General features: G+C 42.0%; 1 protein-coding gene and 1 non-coding gene across 5 annotated transcripts in view; one reads left to right on the forward strand and one right to left on the reverse strand.

The window, feature by feature from the left end:
* Positions 1–1,329: 1,329 nt before the first annotated feature.
* LOC129461336 (small nucleolar RNA SNORA67) lies at positions 1,330–1,466 on the reverse strand. The gene has a single exon (XR_008650487.1). It is a non-coding gene; the product is annotated as a small nucleolar RNA SNORA67 (small nucleolar RNA).
* A 6,347-nt stretch (positions 1,467–7,813) lies between these two features.
* URI1 (URI1 prefoldin like chaperone) overlaps positions 7,814–18,868 on the forward strand; it is a 76,333-nt gene continuing 65,278 nt past the window's right edge. Inside the window, exon 1 of one of the 4 annotated variants that reach the window (XM_055235935.2) lies at positions 7,814–8,270. In XM_055235935.2, coding sequence (XP_055091910.1) covers positions 8,130–8,270 — 141 coding nt within the window. In that variant the 5' untranslated portion in view covers positions 7,814–8,129. Of the gene's footprint in view, positions 8,271–8,437; positions 8,456–18,868 lie in introns of those variants that run through there. The other 3 variants (XM_063615035.1, XM_055235936.2, XM_063615036.1) reach the window with 3 other exon arrangements.

The raw sequence follows: 18,868 nt of genomic DNA on the forward strand, positions 1-18,868 counted from the left end.
CAGTGGTACCATCTCGGCTCACTGCAACCTCTGCCTCCTGGATTCAAGTGGTTCTCCTGCCTCAGCCTCCCAAGTAGCTGGGATCACAGGCATGCACCACCACGCCCGGCTAATTTTTGTATTATTAGAAGGGACGGGGTTTCACCATGTTGGCCAGGCTGGTCTTGAACTTCTGACCTTAGGTGATCTACCTGCCTTGGCCTCACAAAGTGCTGGGATTACAGGCAGCCACTGTGCCCGGACTTATTCCTTCTTTCTGCTAGCTTTGGTTTTAGTTTATTTCTTCTTTTTCTAGTTACCTAAGCCACATAGTTAGGTTATTGATATGTTAGTTTGCTAGGGCCATGATAACACTTTACCACGAAGTGAGTAGCTTAAACAATAGAAATTTATTTTCTCACAATTCTGGAGGCTGGAAGTCCAAGATCAAGGTGTCAGCAGGGTTGATATTTTCTCAGGCCTCACCTCTTGGCTTGCAGATGCTGCCTTCTCACTACAATCCCACGTGGTTTTTCTTATGTGTACACACATGCTACTGTTCAGATCTCTTCTTCTCTGTTATGACATGAGGTCTTGCTCTGTAGCCCAGGCTGTAGTGCAGTGGTGAGCTCATGGCTCACTGTAGCTTTGACCTCTTGGGCTCAAGCAATCCTCCTGCCTTAGCCTCCCAAGTAGCTGTGACTACAGGCATGTGCCACCAAACCTGGCTGATTTTTTTTTTTTTTTTTTGAGACCAGGTCTCACCATGTTGCTCAGGATAGTCTTGAATCCTGGGCTCAAGTGATCCACCTGCCTTGGCTTCCCAAGGGATTGCTAGCATAAGTGCTGGGATTACAGGCATGAGCCAACATGCCCATATTATCTTCTTACTTTCCATCCTTTCGAATCTTTTGATCTAGAGTAAGTCTCTTGTAGACAGTATATAAATTAATATTTTTTAGAAATCCACTCTATCAATCTCTGCCCTTTAATTAGACAGTTTAGTCCATTTACATTTAAAGTAATTACCAATAAAGGATTTAATTCTGCCATCAGATGAGGTCAGCAACATTGAGGGGCATTTCCTCAATGGAGGTGTTGTAGAAGGTCTCAATGTCTTGAAGACTCCTCTTGTCTTCTTCTGTCACCATGTTAATAGCCACACCTTTACGGCCAAACTGTCCACCTCGACCGATTTTGTGGATATAGTTTTCCCTGTTGGTGGGAAGGTCATAGTTGATGACTAAAGAAACCTGCTGCACATCAATGCCTCTGGCCTACATCAAGAAAGACAACTCTTCAGCATGTGCACGGAGGACGCTCTATCCCAGAGGGAAGACACTTAGGCATCCATGTGGGCAGCCAAGGAAGGCAGAGGAAATAAGCATTCCAGTTCCCCAAAGGCCTTAGGCATGTCAGATTCTATTCCAAGCTGCTACTTTCCTGAGAGGCACTGATGTCCCCTTGGAGAGGGAATCACCTTGGATTCTGTATATTTTTTTAATTTTGTTCCTCAATTCCTCCACTACTACATTTTTTTGGTATTTAATAGATTTTAGTGTATCATTTTGATTCCCTTTTTCTTTCCCTGTCTGTATATTTTTCAGTTATTTTCTTAGTGGTTACCTTGGGGATCACAATTAGCATCTTAAATTTATAACACCCTAATTTGAATAATACTAACTTAGTTTTAATAGTATACAAATACTTTGCCCCTATACATCTCTTTCCCTCCCTCTTTATATTATTATTGTCTCAGATCATATCTTTATACATTCTGTGCCCATTAACATAGATTTATAATTATTGTTTCATGCATTTGCCTTTTAAATGATAGGTGAAAAACAAAGAATTATGAACCAAACCTACAGTAATACTGGCTTTTATATTTACTGATGTATGTAGTTACTATTTTTAACAGTGTTCTTTTTTTTTTTCTCATCATAGCTTTGAATTACTATCAAGTGTCCTTTCATTTCAGCCTGATGGATTCATTTTAGCAGCTCTTGTAGAGCAGGGCTACTAGCAATGAGCTTTCTCTGCATTTATTTATCTGAAAATGTCTTAATTTTTCCTTTATTCCTGAAGGATAGTTTGTCTGGTAGGAAATTCTTTTTTTTTTTTTTTTTTTTTTTTTTGAGACAGAGTCTCACTGTCACCCAGGCTGGAGTGCAGTGGTGCGATCTCGGCTCACTGCAGGCTCCACCCCCCGGGGTTCACGCCATTCTCCTGCCTCAGCCTCCCGAGTAGCTGGGACTACAGTCGCCCGCCACCTCGCCCGGCTAATTTTTTGTATTTTTAGTAGAGACGGGGTTTCACTGTGTTGGCCAGGATGGTCTGGATCTCCTGACCTCGTGATCCGCCCGCCTTGGCCTCCCAAAGTGCTGGGATTACAGGCATGAGCCACTGAGCCCGGCCGGAAATTCTTTGTTGACAGTCTTTTTTTTTTTTTTCAGGACTTTAACCGTGTTATTCCACTGCCTCTGGGCCTCTAGTGTCTGCCCTGCCCTGCCCTGCCTTGTCTTTTTTTTTTGAGATGGAGTCTCACACTGTTGCCCAGGCTGGAGTGCAATGGTGCCGTCTTGGCTCACTGCAACCTCCGCCTTCCAGGTTCAAGCAATTCTCCTGCCTCAGTCTCCTAAGTAGCTGGGATTACAGGCACCTGCCAACACGCCCGGCTAATTTTTTTGTATTTTTAGTAGAGCCAGGGTTTCACTATGTTGACCAGGCTGGTCTAGAATGCCTGACCTCATGATCCACCTGCCTTGGCCTCCCAAAGTGCTGGGATTATAGGTGTGAGCCACCATGCCTGGCGCTTTTAAAAAAATTTTTTTTGAGATGGAGTTTTGCTCTTTTAGAGTTTCGCTCTTGTGCCCAGGCTGGAGTGCAGTGGTGCAATTTCGGCTCACTGAAACCTCCACCTCCCAGGTTCAAGCAATTCTCCTGCCTCAGCCTCCCAAGTAGATGGGGTTACAGGTGCCCACCACCGCACCTGGCTAATTTTTGTATTTTTAGCAGAATGGGGTTTCGCCATGTTGATCAGGCTGTTCTTGAACTCCTGACCTCAGGTGATCTGCCCACCTCAGCCTCCCAAAGTGCTGGAATTACAGGCCTGAGCCACTGCACCCAGCCCCTCAATGGTTTCTGATGAAAGCTTAGCTATTAATGTTACTGAGGACTCCTTGTACCTTACAAGTTGTTCCTCTCTTGCTGCTTTCAAGATTCTCTTTTTGTCTCTGATTTTTGACAATCTGGCCGTGAGTCTCAGTATGAATCTCTGAGTTTCTCACGCTTGTAATTTGTTAAGCTTCTTGGATGTGTATGTTCATATCCTTCATCAAATTTGGGAAGTTTTCAGCCATTACTTCTTCAAATTTCTTTTTCTGTCCCTTCCTGTTCCTCTTCTCCTTCAGGAACTTCTACTATGCATATGTTGATATATGCTTGATGGCATCACGTGGATCTATCAGGCTCTGTTCATTTTTCCTTTTCTTTTTTTGAGATAGAGTCTCACTCTATTGCCCAGGCTGGAGTGCAGTGGCATGATCTCGGCTCACTGCAACCTCCTCCTTCTTGATTCAAGTGATTATCTGGCTTCAGCCTCCCCAGTAGCTAGGGTTATAGGTGTGCGTCACAACGCCTGGCTAATTTTTGTATTTTTAGTAGAGATGGAGTTTCACCACGTTGGCCAGGCTGATCTCAAACTCCTGAATTCAAGTGATCCACCCTCCTCAGCCTCCCAAAGTGCTGGGATTACAGGCATGAGCCACCATGGCCAGCTTATTTTTCCTTATTTATTTTTCTCTCTTTACAACTGGATAATTTCAATTGCCTTATCTTCAAGTTCGCTGATTCTTTCTTCTTCCTGATTCTTCAGATCAGCTTTTTGTTCTCTCTAGTGAATTTCTAAGTTCCAGCTATTGTACTTTTCGGCTCCAGGATTTCTATTTCATTCCTTTTTATAAGATTAAACTATCTCTTTATTGGCCTTCCCTATTTGTTCATACATTATTTTGGTTTCCTTTAGCTCATTGGGCGTAAGACAGTCGATTTAATGTCTTTGACTAATGTTCCCAATGTAAGGGCTTCCTTGGGGATGGCTTCTATCGAATTCTTTTTTTTCCCCCTGTGAATAAGCTGTACTTTCCTTTTTCTTTGTATGCTTTGTAATATTTTGTTGAGCACTTGGCATTTTGGGTATTATTGTAGTAACTCTGAAAATCAGATTCTCCTCCTCTTCAGGGGTTGCTGATTTTTGCTTGTTGAGGGTTGCAGCCATCTGTTTGTTTAGAGACTTTTCCAAACTATGTTTGCAAAATGTGTAGTCCTTATTGCATGTGGTTACTGAAGTTTTTGTTTCATAATCTTTATAGGCAACCAGTGACCTGGAAATGATGTCTGTAAATTTCTGGCTCCAAAAAGGTGTTCTTTCCTTTCAAATCTCCTGATGGATGCTGCCATAGGAAGCAGAAGAGGGCTGAAACCAATACAGGAGTCTGTGCCAATCCCTCAGGACTCAAAAATCCCCCAATTTTTGGAGGACAAGGATCATCTTGCCCACCTTGCAACCAGCCAGCCATTCCAGGAAAGCTATTCCTGCAGCCTCATGGTGGGGTGAGGGCTGAGAAATGGGGCATGATCTCGGCTCACTGCAACCTCTGCTTCCAGGGTTCAAGCAATTCTCCTGCCTCAGCCTCCCCAGTAGCTGGGATTACAGGCATGCACCACCACACCTGGCTAATTTTGTATTTTTGGTAGAGATGGGGTTTATCCATGTTGGTCAGGCTGGTCTTGAACTCCCGACCTGAGGTGATTTGCCCGCCTCGGCCTCCCAAAGTGCTGGGATTACAGGCGTGAGCCACTGTGCCTGGCCAATTTTTTTTTTTTTTTTTAGACAGAGTGTCATTCTGTTGCCCAGGCAGGAGTGCAGTGGCATGATCTCTGCTCACTGCAACCTCTGCCTCCCAGGTTCAAGTGATTCTCCTGCCTCAGCCTCCCAAGTGTCTGGGATTACAGGTGTGTGCTACCACGGCGGCTAATTTTTGTGTTTTTAGTAGAGATGGGATTTCACCATGTTGGCCAGGCTGGTCTCAAACTCCTGACCTCAACTGATCCGCCTGCCTCCACCTCCCAAAGTGCTGGGATTACAGGCATGAGCCACTGCACCCGGCCAAAACTGATCATTTGAAAGTGTGATAAGTGCTACAAAGAAAATTTGAAAAAGTGAGGTGAGGGCGGATGCCTAGAGGAGAGGGGAGGGGCTTTCGTGGACAGGAGATCAAGAAAGCCCTGTTATTATTTGAACTGAGGCCTGAGTAATGGCAAGGAGGCAACCATGGAAAGATCTGGGAGAAATATTGCAGGCAGAGAGATCAGCAGGCGCAAAGGCCCTGAGGCAAGAACTAGTCTGGAGTATCTGAAGAAGAGAGAAATTGTTGTGGTTGGCCTGAGTGGTAGGGGACTTGGTTGGCGGTGGGGAAGGTGGGTCCGACAATGCTGAATTCTAGTAGGATGCCTGGATTTGATTCTGGTTGCTGTGGGAAGCCATGGAGGGCCCTAGAAGGGAGACTGACATGACCTGATCCCCTTTGAAAAGCTCACCCAGGCTGCTGGGTGGAGAATAGTTTAGGGGTGTGTGAATCAGATGTCTTTGGCTGCTCATGATAGAAAATTGTCCTGGTCATTCAGAAAATTTACTGGCCTTTTAAACGGGAAGTTCAGAAGTGATGCAGACTTCAGAGTTGGTTGATTCAGCCCTGGATCAAGTTCTGTGATGCTGTCAAGGACTTGGGTTCTGTTCTCAGCTCTGCTGACCGCAGATTGCACTTCATTCTGAGTACTGGAGTGTCTAGGTGGTCTAGGGGGGCTGTCTGATACACACGGGGCTACCTGCTTTGCACTTCCTGGCCAAGGGGATAGATTGATTCCTTATGGGCGCACTTTTGAAGAAAGGAAGAACCTTCCCGGGAGGGGCATGGTGGCTCCTGCCTGTAATCCCAGCAGTTTAGGAGGCTGAGGCGGGTGGATCACTTGAGGCCAGGAGTTTGAGACCAGCCTGGCCAACATGGTGAAACCCCGTTTCTACTAAAAATACAAAAATTAGCCAGGTGTGGTGGCGCATGCCTGTAGTCCCAGCTACTCTGGAGGCTGAGGCAGGAGAATCGCTTGAACCCAGGAGGCAGAGGGTGCAGTGAGCCAAGATGGCACCATTGCACTCCAGCCTGGGCAACAGAGGAAAAAAAAAAAAAGAACCTTCTCAGAAGCCTCCAGGAAATCTCTGTTTGGATGACATCGCACACCCATTCTTGAACCAACTATTTACAAGGGAGATGCATCACCACCTTTGCCTGGAGGTAGGGGGTGGGTCAGCTTCTTACAGGCACAGGACTATGTGGTCTAGGGTTAAGCCCCTAAACGAGGGGAAGTGGGGTGGGCAGCTGCCGATCTCCATTACAAGGGACAAGAGTGGGGGCAGCAAGGCCAGATCAATGGTTGCTGAGGTGGCTGGGGATGGAGAGAGGATGGTGGTGGTAGAGGAGGTGGTAAGAATGGTCAGGTTCTGGCTGTTCCAGAGGTGATGATGTTTGGATGTGCAGTGAGGAAAAGACAGGAATGAACATTTATCTTTTCCCAAGTTGTCCTTGCTTTCTTCCTCTGAAGGCATAAAAAGGAAAAAAAAGGGTGGATCTGGACTTGGGAGCTGGGCAGGAGTGAGGGAAGAGAAGCAGAGCAAGCAGGCACACCAGGCTGTGACTCTGCAGGCATCTCTCTGCCTAGACCTGTCTGTATGATGTGGAACGAACACGACCCATCTTTACTGCTAGCGACTGCAGCAGATAAGGCAAGGCCACTTCCAGGCAGTTAGGTTAATAGGAGGCTTTACAAAGGGCTGTAGGAGGAAGTGGGCACAGGAGTTCTAAAATAATTGGAACGGCCAGGTGTGGTGGCTCACACCTGTAATCCTAGCACTTCAGGGAAGCCAAGACAGGAGGCTCGCTAAGACAGGAGGCTGGCTTAATGTCAAGACCTGCCTGGGCAACATAGCGATACCCTGCCTCTACAAAAAATAGAAAAATTAACAGGATGTGTTGGTGTGGGCCAGTGGTCCCAGCTACTCCTGAGGCTGAGGTGGGAAGATCGCTTGAGTCTAGGAGTTTGAGGCTGCAGTGAGAAATGATGGCACTACTGCACTCCAGCCCGGGCGACAGACCAAGACTTGGTCTCTCAAAGAAAAAAAAAAAAAAAAAAGAAAAGTGGGGGCAAAGTTATCCTTGGAAAATTTCTTAGTCCATTCATAGCAGCATATTAAAATTAGTACAGTAGCTTAATTTATATAAGAGAAAATACAATGTGCACAGTAATTAATGAACATGCAAAATATAATTGTATATTTCAACTCACTAAAAAGGCACAGAAAAGAGTTGAATTTGCTAAAATTAAATGTGCTTATGAAAGAGCTCTAGTACATGAATTAGGCTCCTAGATACAGATGCAGCGCCAAACGACGGGGAGGGAGATGGGGCACTCAAGGCGACACGCGGCTCTTGTTGCCCAGCGTTTCCTGGGCGTGGAGCTTCTCTAGAATGTAAGCTTTTTTTTTTTTTTTTAAGGTTCCAAAGCCTATATTTAGTGCTTTCATATACGTAATCTCAAAAAAAAAAGAAAGAAATATCGGCATAAAATGTAAGCTTGCAGAGGGATACAAACGCAGCCCAATAGCATCCACTGCCAGCCCCAGCCACGCGGTTCGCACTACGCGCACTCCCCTGGGGGCAGGACCTGCGCGGGCTGGGCGTGTCGGGGGCGGGGCCTGAGGGCTTGCTTCCGGCGTTCTGCGAGAGGCGGGGCGTGTGGGGAGGCGCGGCCGCCACGGGACGCCTGGCTGGGACCGCACCTTAGAGGCGTCTCGGTACCTGGCAGGCGGCCTGCTGCTCGGAGCCCGCTGCGGGCGGCGGCGGCGGCGGCATGCGCGTGTGAGATGCGGCAGCGGGCGGCGCGGACGCGAGCAGCGGCGGCGGGCGCGGCCTCCTGGGCGCGGGGCGCGCGGTGCCTGAGGGCGGGCGCGCGGGCGCGGGGCAGCCGCTGGCCGCGCCGCCTGCGCAGGCGCTGGTTCAGGACTCGCTCGCAGCGCTGAGGCCCGCGGGCCCGTTATGGAGGCGCCCCCCTTGGAGACGCCCCCTGACCCCTCGCCCCCTTCGGCCTCGGCCTCGGCCCCGGCCCCGGCCCCGGCCCCCGCCCCGGTTCCGTTGCGCGCCCCGGATGTGGCGCGGCTGCGCGAGGAGCAGGAAAAGGTAAGTGGCAGCCCCGCGCCGCTTCCGCCTCCGCCCGCCGGGCGGCCCCTGCCTGTGCTTCGGGCCTCTGCCCCGCGTGGCCTAGGCCCAGCTGCCCGGGCCCCCGGAGGGAACGTGGAGAAACTTTTGTCACGTGCTTCTGTTGTCTTTGTCTGCAGCCCTTTGACCTCGCAGCGGAGTGAGGGGTGTGCAGCCCGTTCGCATGCCCAGGAAAGGGGGTTCTGAGCTGAAGGCGTGCGGCACCGCGTGGGAATTTGGGGGCGGGGGCAGCACGCTGTCAACGGAAGCGTTCGCCTTAATATTTGTAGCTTGTAATGACCTAAACGTTGCTTAAAATGTGTACTGTTGCTCTTTATTCGATTGCACGGAAAAGTTTTACCGCGTTTGTCATGATAATACTTCCTGTGCAATATTTGGTTATTTAATATTTGTCACAATATAATGCCATTTAAACATTAAAAAAAAAAAAGAGTCTATTTTGCCCAGGCTAATCTCGAACTTCTGCCCTCAAGCGATCCTCTCCCTCCTGCCCCTCCCCACTTCGCCTCCCAAAGTGTTGGGATTATAGGCCTGAGTCACCACACTCGGCTCATTTTTACAAATTTTTAATTTCATCGTATAATGTTTTAAACTACTGCTGAAAAGGGTACAAAGTTTTGTGTTTCCTCGTGGGACTTTATATAAAGAAGTATTCCCAATTTAAGAAATAGTTTTATGGTTAAATCTGATTTTTCTGTGGATTCTGTGGTCTTTCAGATTGATTCTGTCCCCTCAAGTGTCTTGAAATTGTTACTTTGAAAAGTAGTATTTAATTTACTTAAAATATTTTATGTCATTTTTGGAAGAGCATGGATTAGTTTAAAAGTTCTCAATTTTTAATTGAACATTCCTGTATAAGAACGACTGTTTACATAGATACAAAAATATACTCAGTTCAACTAGATGGGGGTTTTGATATAACTTAAAAAACCCTCGTTTGCTTGGAAACCACCTGTTGGGATGAACTGCGGGAATCTTTGTTCTAGTTGGTTTAAATTATTTTGTGGGTTGGATTTTCATTTCTCAGCCATTTTTCTCTAATAATGCAACTGTTAGGTTTGGAAGCCTATTTTCAAGATGAGGGTTTAAAAATCCAGTGGCTAGGGTGGTGACTCAAACCTGTAATCCCAGCTGCTTGGGATGTCAAGGTCGTGGAATTGCTTGGAGCCAAGGAGTTCGAGACCAGCCTGGGCAACATAGGGAGACCCCTGTCTATACAAAAAAGTACCAAAAATTAGCCAGGCTATGGTGGTGCACACTTGTAGTCCCACGTACGTGGGAGGCTGAGGTGAGAGGATCATTTGAGCCCAGGCGTTTGAGGCTGCAGTGGGCCATGGTCATGCCACTGCACTTCACCCTGGGCGACAGAGTGAGACCCTGTCATTCATATATATATAAAACTTAACCAGTTTGGCGTCTTTAAATTATAAGACATTAATGTATTTTTTTTAAAGAGAAAGAAAAGAAAGAAAAAACAGCCCCTCATGAAATCTTACTCCTTTTGCCAAAACTTGGCATTTTTTATTCTTTCAGAGAATGTGACACAGACCCTCAGAGGATGGTGTTTCTATTGCCTTTCCTCTGCTGCAGTGGGTTAATTTCACCTCCTTCAGTGTATAATATGTGCATAATGCTGACTCGATATATTTTCTGCCATTTGGCATATTAAAAAGATATCCTTAGTTTTATTCTGGTGTTAGCGTGACTGAAATGCAAAGGATACTTTTTGGGGTGCTCTGAACAGCTTTTCTGGTATCATGTTGAGTTACATTGGAAGAGAAAGTAACTACTTTTTCAGTTACAATCTTGTGGCAAACTGAATGACTGTTTTCTGTAGACATTGACTGTGCTACCAAATTATTTTTCTGTGTTGTGTTAATGTTAATTCGGCACACAAAATAACCACGTGTATCTGTCATGGGTGTGTAAAATTATCCCCAGTTCAGGAAAAAGCGCGTCAGTATTTAATCTATCTTTGTTTAATAGAAGCATCTGCTTCAGTGGACAGGAGACCCACAAGGCCACAAAATAAACTGATATAGATAGCTGCACTGTAATTATAGTGTAGTACAGGAAAACTACCCAGTAAATCAGCAGTAAAAATTTTTTGTGAAGCACTTTATTTAGGCTTTAAAGCCGGCCCAGTTGTGGGAGTACAGTGAGTTCTAGTAAAGTAGAAGCGTAGTGACATCCTGAGTGTAGAAGGGGAAAATGTCATAGTAGCTTCATATGTGGCACTTAGTATTCCTTTATGAAAGTTGAATCAAACATGCTTTTAAGCTCTTGGCCTTTCCCTACATGGGTTTTGTGAGACAGAGTTAAACTCTGCAGAAAATGATTTGAATGACTTTTCAGTTTCCCCTGGGAGGGTACCTACCTAGTTGGCTCTAGATGCAGAGAGAGAAATGAGTTCCTTACACACAGTGGGTGCCTTAGGCTTAGGGCATAATCTTCTCTGGGAGCCTTAATTGAGAGGGACTGGTAGGTAATGTGGCTTAAATGTTGCTCATTAGTTTTGTTCTTTCTTTTTTTCCAAATTCAGCTAAGGAGTATAACAAGTTTTACACTCTCTGTTTTTTTCTTGTATGTTCTCTGGAACATGGAATAAAAAGGACAAAAAATTGGCAACCTGAGGAAGAGGACAGACAAGGGGCATGAACAAGCCACAACCTTTAAGTGACAACATCTGTAGTCAGTGGTTAGGATCAAGTATTTTAACATTGCTTTCACTTACAGTCAATGGTGAAACATTTCCAAAACAATTTATTTTAGTTAGAACTTCGGTTTGTTTCTATTTTGATCTAGCAAAAAAACATGTAAGAAACATTCCCTGCAGCTTTGTTTATAATGAGAAAAACTAAAAGTCTGACATTGGGGGATTGGTTAAATAAATCAGGAGCTATTATGTAGGCATTGAAAACTAGGACAGTATGTATAGGGTGGTTCCAGTTATGTTTATATAAATATTTACACATTTTACATAGGAAAACACCATTGTTTTAAAAGTACACAATTTTTTAATTTTACCTAAAAGTTTGTAAAATTGGATGGGATTTTTTTTTCCAGGAAAAGCTATTGATAAAACTTATTTTAATCCTAACGAAAATTGGAATGTTATTTTAATTGCAAAACACTTTCTGAGCCTGAAAAATGGCTCTTGGCTGGTTTGAACACCAGTTAGGCAGGTTTATTTCTTGGTTACTTCAGAGCTGATACATGTAATTTATTCAAACAACCATCTTCCAGTTGATTCACTTCCTCCCCCCACAAAGGTTTTATTTGATCTTCATTTGTTATAAGATATAGGGAGAGGAGAGAAATTCACATCATCCTTTTTTTTTCTTTAAGTCTGTTTTTACTAACAGCGGTAAAATATTTGTTGGAAAAATGGAAGCTTAACCTGTCTAGACTGTGACCTATACCATAAAACGTGTGGTCTAGGACTGTTGTGGAGTGTCTTGGGCTGTTCAGGGAGGTTTCCTTGTACTAAGATCTTGTTAAATCTGATTCTAAGAATTGCATTATGTTGAAATTTTGGTTTCTTGGCTAAGGTGATGTTTCTGAGATATCTGTATTTTATCCCTAGATACTATTAGCTTTTATTAGCAGAACTACTGAGATTTTATTGTAATATTTTAAAAAGTGGTGGATCCAGTATCGTTTTTATAGGCTTATTTGCAGGATAATAGTAAGATTAGAAAATTCATTAGGATAATATATATTTATAATTGTGTGCCTCATGTAATTCTCACTTGGAATTTTGGAATAGCTTATACTTCCTGATATAGAGCCTTGGGGAGTTAAATGCATTAAGAGTAAATATTTTAAATTTTTTATAAAGCAGAACAGCTAATTTAACTTAATGGAGGGTTTTCATATTTCTTGTGATAAACTAAACTGCATATAGTTTAAGGAACTGTCAGCCATGTAGGCCATATAACAGCTATTCTTTCCAAGCCTAGAATCCATGCCATAGAATTTATGTAACAAATATTTAATGAGTATCTACTACATGCCAGGCATGTTCTGCTGAGTGTGCAGTAATGAACAAAATACAGCAAGTTCTTGCTTTCATGGTTACACTCTAGGGGTGAAGGCATGCAGTTACATAGCCTTACCTTGGGTGTTTGGTAGGTAAGGCTAAGTAGAAAAACAGGAAGGTAAGAGGCCTGTAGAGAATGTGGGATGTGAGTGGAGGGATGGTGTCTTCTGTAAGCCATCAGAGAGGGCTTCTCTGTTAGTTTCCATTTGAGCAGAAACTTGAAATAAGTGGGGAGTGAGCTGTGTGGATATATGGAGGATATTTTAGAGAAGAGCTTTCTAGCCAGTATGAGAGCAGTACCAGATCATTGTAAGAGTTTTGGTTTTCATATTTGTGAGATGGGAAACCATTGGAATGTGTTTTGAGGCTGATCTTAAATTATATCCATTTGTCATGCATATGTGAAGAAATGGACGGATGGAATTACATTATAGGGAGCAACTCTGTGTGCCACGCATTGTGATAGATGTTTACAGATCCAGTCTTAGAATTTTCATTAATACTGTTTATTTTTCAGATGAACAGTTTGTTTCTAGTTTCTGCCTGGAACTTTCTCATGGCGCGTTTGTGTCTTCAGTTCCACTTACAATGCTTTTTCTAAGGTGGTTATACCAGTTTCCTGTTTGCTGGCAGTGGACACAAGTTCTCCCTACTTCAGTCTTTACCACCATGTGTCTTTTCATATTTGCTGGCCAATCTAGTGATGAGTAATGAGGTTGATGACCTTTTCAGATGTTTATTGGCTACTTGGATATTTGTGTTTTGTTTTTGTGAAATACCTGCTCATCTCTTAACTACTTTCTGTTGGGATATTAGTTATATTCTAATTGATTCATAGTAATGACTGCCTTTCCAATTATATATTGTAAGTTTCTTCCCTCGTCTGTGGCTTGACTTGGAGCACTTACAATGGTGTCTGTCCTTTGATGAACAGACATTTTTAATTTTAACAATTGTTTCCTTCATGGTTAGTGTTTTTTGTCTTGTTTTTAAGAGGTCTTTCTTACTACTTTTCTGAAGATATCCTCTTATATTGTCTAATAGAAGCTTTATTGCTTTGCTTTTCACATTGAGAATCTACATTCTACCTGGAATTGGCTTTGTATATGGGGGGGATTGAGGTCAGGTTTCATTTTTACTGTATGGATGCCTAGTTGCCCCATCAGCATTTATTGGAAAGAGTGTCATGTCTCCACTGCATTGTCATCTTTGTCATAAATCGGGTGACTGTAAGTGGATCAGTTTCTTTGTTCTATTGGCTTGTCTGTTCTTGCAGCAAACCTACACTGTCTAAATCATTATGACTTTGTAAGTTATCTTGATACCTGGTACATGGTGGTGTAGTTTTAGTTGTGGTTCCTCAAGATTGCCTTTATTTTCTCCTTTCCAGTCCGTATGCTGTTTCTTTCTTTTTCTTGCTTTTGATACTGGCCAGTTCAAGTGCTGGTAGTGGGCATCAGGGGTCAACTTTTAAACATTTACCATTAAGTGTGATATTTACTGTGAGTAATTTTTGTATTTGCTTTTATCAGATTAAGGAAATTTCCTTATATTCCAAGTTTGCTATGAGTTTTCATGAGTGGGTGTTGAATTTTAGAAATGCTTTTTCTAAATTGATTAATTATAGGTAATTTATTGAAAAGAGTATATTTGTTCTGTAAGTTCTGTAGCTTAAGTAATGTTGAAGTTACTTATTTTTTAAGAAAGGCACAGTTGCAAGAATATGTTTGCTTGTATAGCCAAAGGCACATTCCATTTTGTAGGTAGGTGAGTTTTCAGAACTCATTACTTGTAAGTTTTATTTTAGATAAACTTCTTGTTGTTGTTGGCACTTAGTATTGTGCCAGTAATGTGCCCTAAGAAGAGACAACTTTGGTTTTAGTCCTTCGAAAGTTGTCAATAAACATAAAACAGTATTTCAAGGAGGAAAAAACCCATTTTCATTGTATTAGGCTTCTCTAGATTGGAAGAAAAAATGGTAATGGTCCCAAAACACTGGAGGGAAAGGGGAAGAAGGTGCGTGGAATCTGTGATTTGGCCATAACTATTTTGTTTTTCCACCTGTTGTTTTCATTTTGAGTTTAAGAACCTTTTAGCTTGTATCACTTGCCCTTATCTCCAGAGTGATAAGTCTCAATCTTTTTAGTCCGTCATATGCAGTTTTTCCCCCTTAAACTACAACTGTTTATTTGAAAAATTATAAAACTACAGGAAAGGTGAAATAACAATATGATGACCACTGTTTAGAGTAATCAGTTAACATTTTGTCCCATTTGCTTTTCTCTTTATATATTCCTTTTTTTTCCCCTTTCCCCCTGCAGAACCATTCAGAAGTGAATTGCAGACATCATCACATCAGTAATACTGAAGCACTCACTTATCATTTTACATCAAGGTCATTCTTCTACATAACTATATCTTTTTTCACACTCAAGAAATTAACATTGACATGTACCATATTCACATTTTCTCAGTTTTTCTAAAAATGTCCTTTATAACTTTCTTTCTTTTTTTTTTTTCTGAGACGGAGTCTCGCTCTGTCGCCCAGGCTGGAGTGCAGTGGCGCAGTCTCGGCTCACTGCAAGCTCCGCCTCCCGGGTTCACGCCATTCTCCTGCCTCAGCCTCTCCGAGTAGCTGGGACTACAGACGCCCGCCACCGCGCCCGGCTAATTTTTTGTATTTTTTTTAGTAGAGACGGGGTTTCACCGTGGTCTCGATCTCTTGACCTCGTGATCCGCCCGCCTTGGCCTCCCAAAGTGCTGGGATTACAAGCGTGAGCCACCGCGCCCGGCCTTATAACTTTCTTTCAATGCAAGAGCCAGTCAAAGATTACTATGGCATTTGGCTCTCTTATCTCCTTAATCACCTTTCATCTAAAATTATTCCCCGCCACCTTCTGTCTTTATGAAATTGGCATTTTTGAAGCGTTAGATCAGTTTTCTTGTAGAATGTCCCACAATTCGGAGATGTCTAATGAACATAATCGTGAAGAAACAAACATTTTTGGCAAGAATACTACGTAGATAGCTGGTTGGTGGCACAAGCCTGTAGTCCCAATTACTCCAAAAGCTCCGAAGGCTGAGGCAGGAGGTGGAGTCCAGTCTGGGCAACATAGTGGTAGGGTCCTGTCTCTAGAAACACACACACACATACATGCGTGATTACATAGATGACGATGACTTTTCATTGCATCACATCAGGAGACACATAATGTCATTTTTGTCCCATTATTAGTGTTGCTAACCACTTGTTTAAGATGCCAAGTCTCTCCACCATGAAGTTACCTTTAAATGATATAGTACTTGAAGACAGTGTAAATATCCTATTCCTCAAAAGCCTTTTGCCATGGATGATCCTTGCCTAAATCAGTTATATTGGTGTTTGCTAATTAGTGATTTTCTAACAATGTATTTATTAGTTTATGTTTTTTGATAAACAAGAACTCTAGTGGCCCCCCCCTTTAAGTTTCACAATAAACTCATTTTTTTTGTTGTTTCAAACTGAGAGTGATGTGATTTCTTCATTCCTTTTGATGTTCAGATTGTTGTAAATTTGGCCAATGGGAGCCCCTTCAAGCTGGCTCAAGCATGCCTTCTTTTTTTTTTTTTTTTTTTTTTTTTTTTTTTTGAGACAGAGTTTCGCTCTTGTTGCCTAGGCTGGAGTGCGGTGGCACGATCTTGGCTCACTGCAACCTCCGCCTCCTGGGTTGGAGTGACTCTTCTGCCTCAGCCTCCCAAGTAGCTGGGATTACAGGCGTCTGCCACCACGCCCAGCTACTTTTTTGTATTTTTAGTAGAGATGAGGTTTCACCATGTTGGCCAGGCTAGTCTCGATCTCCTGACCTCAGGTGATCCACCTGCCTCGGCCTCCCAAAGTGCTGGGATTACAGGCGTGAGCCACTGTGCCTGGCCTGTGCATTCTTTTTTCGTTATTTGATCATTACCTTGCTTTCTGGCACAGGATGTTCCAGGCTTGCCCTGTAGTTTGCCTTAGTCCTGAAATTGACTATTTCTTCCAAGAGTCTTATAAAATAAGAAATGCTTAGAAACCAAGATATGGACACAAGTAGTGCTGATTGCTGCTGGGGTGTTAATTGCATCAAGCAGACAGTACTAAGGAAATATATTAACCTTCAATATACCAGAAAAAGCAGTCATCACCATTTACCATCTAGGTCCAGTGGATCCTGTTTACTGTTTATATTTTTAAGTAATTTTTGCAAATAATTTACAGGTCTAAGAATAAGGGATAGTGAAAAACAATTTTATTGGGAAATTTAATCAGAATTTAAACACAGCAGTTCTCTTTATATTAAGCAAATCTTGATGCACAAAGATTATAAGAGATTTAAGAATACTGCCACGTGTCCTCTTAGAACAATGGGATTATCCAGGTTCTTGTTGCAAATTATTGCATCATTCCTGTTGAATGAATGACTGGATGGGAATATCCTATTTCGTTTTTGTTACAAGGATGGTGTTCACTCACGGGTTCTTTATTTTTCCTCATTCTAATCAGTCAACTCTTTTTTAACATTCACTAAGTTCAGATGCATGTAGTTTTCTTCCTCCGTTGGCATGGTCTCTTCTAGGACTTAAAACAATACAAAGATAAACCATTACGGAATGCCTGCTTTCAGAACCTATTTCTGGTGTCTTCAGGGTTTTTTTCTCCTGGCCTCTGACCTCAAGAATTTAAAAAGCTTACAGGATTGTAGAAGAGGAAATAGAATTTAGAGATCTTTTATTCTAGCAATCTTGTTTTATTATGGTAAACTAAATGTATTTAATAAAATCTGCCATTTAACAATTTCTTGTGTGTATACTTTTCAGTGACATTGATTACATTCACTGTTAGGTAACCATCACTATTCTTTATAAAACTTTTTCATCACCCCAAACAGAAACTCCCTACCCATTAAGCAATAACGCTGTCATTCTCCCCTCCCCCAAACCCCTAGTCATTTATGACTATACATTTTATTGCTTGTGTTTTTTGGTGTCATATCTAAGAATCCATTGCCAGATCCAAGGTCTTGAAGATTTATACCTATGTTTCCTTCTAGGGATTTCATGGTTTTAGCTCTTGTATTTAGGTCATTGATCCATTTTGAGTTAATTTCTGTATATTCATTGATTGTTGATTTTGAGAAAATTCATTTAGGATATTTTCATCTGAAGGCTCATAATCTGAGATTTAATTTATGCTCTCATTTCACTATCATCACGAGTGTCTTTCTGTGCTAACCAATGTGGTAGCCATTAACCACATGTGGCTATTATACTTGAATTTAAAATTCAAATTAATTAAAATAAAAATTCAGTTTTTTGGTTACAATGGCCACATCTCAAGCGCTCATTAGTCGCATTTGGCCGTTGGCTGGTGTATTGGTCTGTGCTGATGAAGATTCCCTTCATCAAAAAAAAAAAAAATTATTGGACTTCATTGGTCAAGAGTGCTACTAGTTCTTTATATATATTCATAATCTGATTCATTTAGTAATTGTGAAGTATCTTTCCATCACTTTTTTCCTCTTTCCATTATAGGCAGAAACTAAAAACAATCTGAATTCTTAGCTGTGTTTATTGAAAGCGAAAAGCAGAGTACAAAGATGGTGTGTGTTATCATTTATACTTTCTTGAAAGATGATGCAACATCCTAGGCAATGCGGTAAGAAAATGGAAGGATGATATTTTGCTGTTGATTGCATCATCCTAGATGATTCCATAATTCTTCCATTTTCTAATTTTCTTATTTAGTTTTTTTTTTTTTAGAGCATAGTTAGGAATAGTTGATCATAAAATAATTACTAAGGTGATGATGAAATGGCAAGCTGCAGGAAAAACATAATCACTAGGATCCTGTAGTGTATCTTAGACTTACAAAGACACTGTACCCATATGATAATTGCAAAATAAAATGAGTTTTTTTTTTTTTCTTCATAGGAAAATTTTCTTTTGATTCCTTGGAAGGCCTCTAAGAGAAAAGGCATGAAATATTAATCCTTGCAAATAGTTAGAACTACTCAAAGAAACTAAAAACATAAAACTGGGTTCAATGGACCCTGACTGTATACCCTGATACTTTGAATTCAAATCCATTACCGCAAGGTTCTTCTTAAATTTTCCCCAGTCTGTGTTTGAAACTCTCCTTCTTTCATAGTGAACACCTTGGTTCTCAACATCTGCATTTATTCATTTGCTCTATCCTACAATATGTACAAAATAGCTTCAGAATTACTACATTAATACCACCGCCAATGGCAAACCTGTGAGGTAAAGTTCAAAATGTCTTTGCAGTTTCATTGGCTTTTGTGTAATTAACGCTTTTGGGGTGTACAGTTAGGGTACTGATCTCAAAAGTCACTTGAATTACTTTTTTTCTGTGCAGTTGTACCTTGGATTTTTATTTATATGGAATCTTAGTATTTTTTTTTTATCTTTTTCACTTAATTGCATTTTATTAATACATGAAAACATTTACATGGTTCAAAATCACAACTAAATCAAAAGTTAT

This window comes from Symphalangus syndactylus, chromosome 13 (assembly GCF_028878055.3).
Source record: "Symphalangus syndactylus isolate Jambi chromosome 13, NHGRI_mSymSyn1-v2.1_pri, whole genome shotgun sequence".
Taxonomy (NCBI): Eukaryota; Metazoa; Chordata; class Mammalia; order Primates; family Hylobatidae; genus Symphalangus; species Symphalangus syndactylus.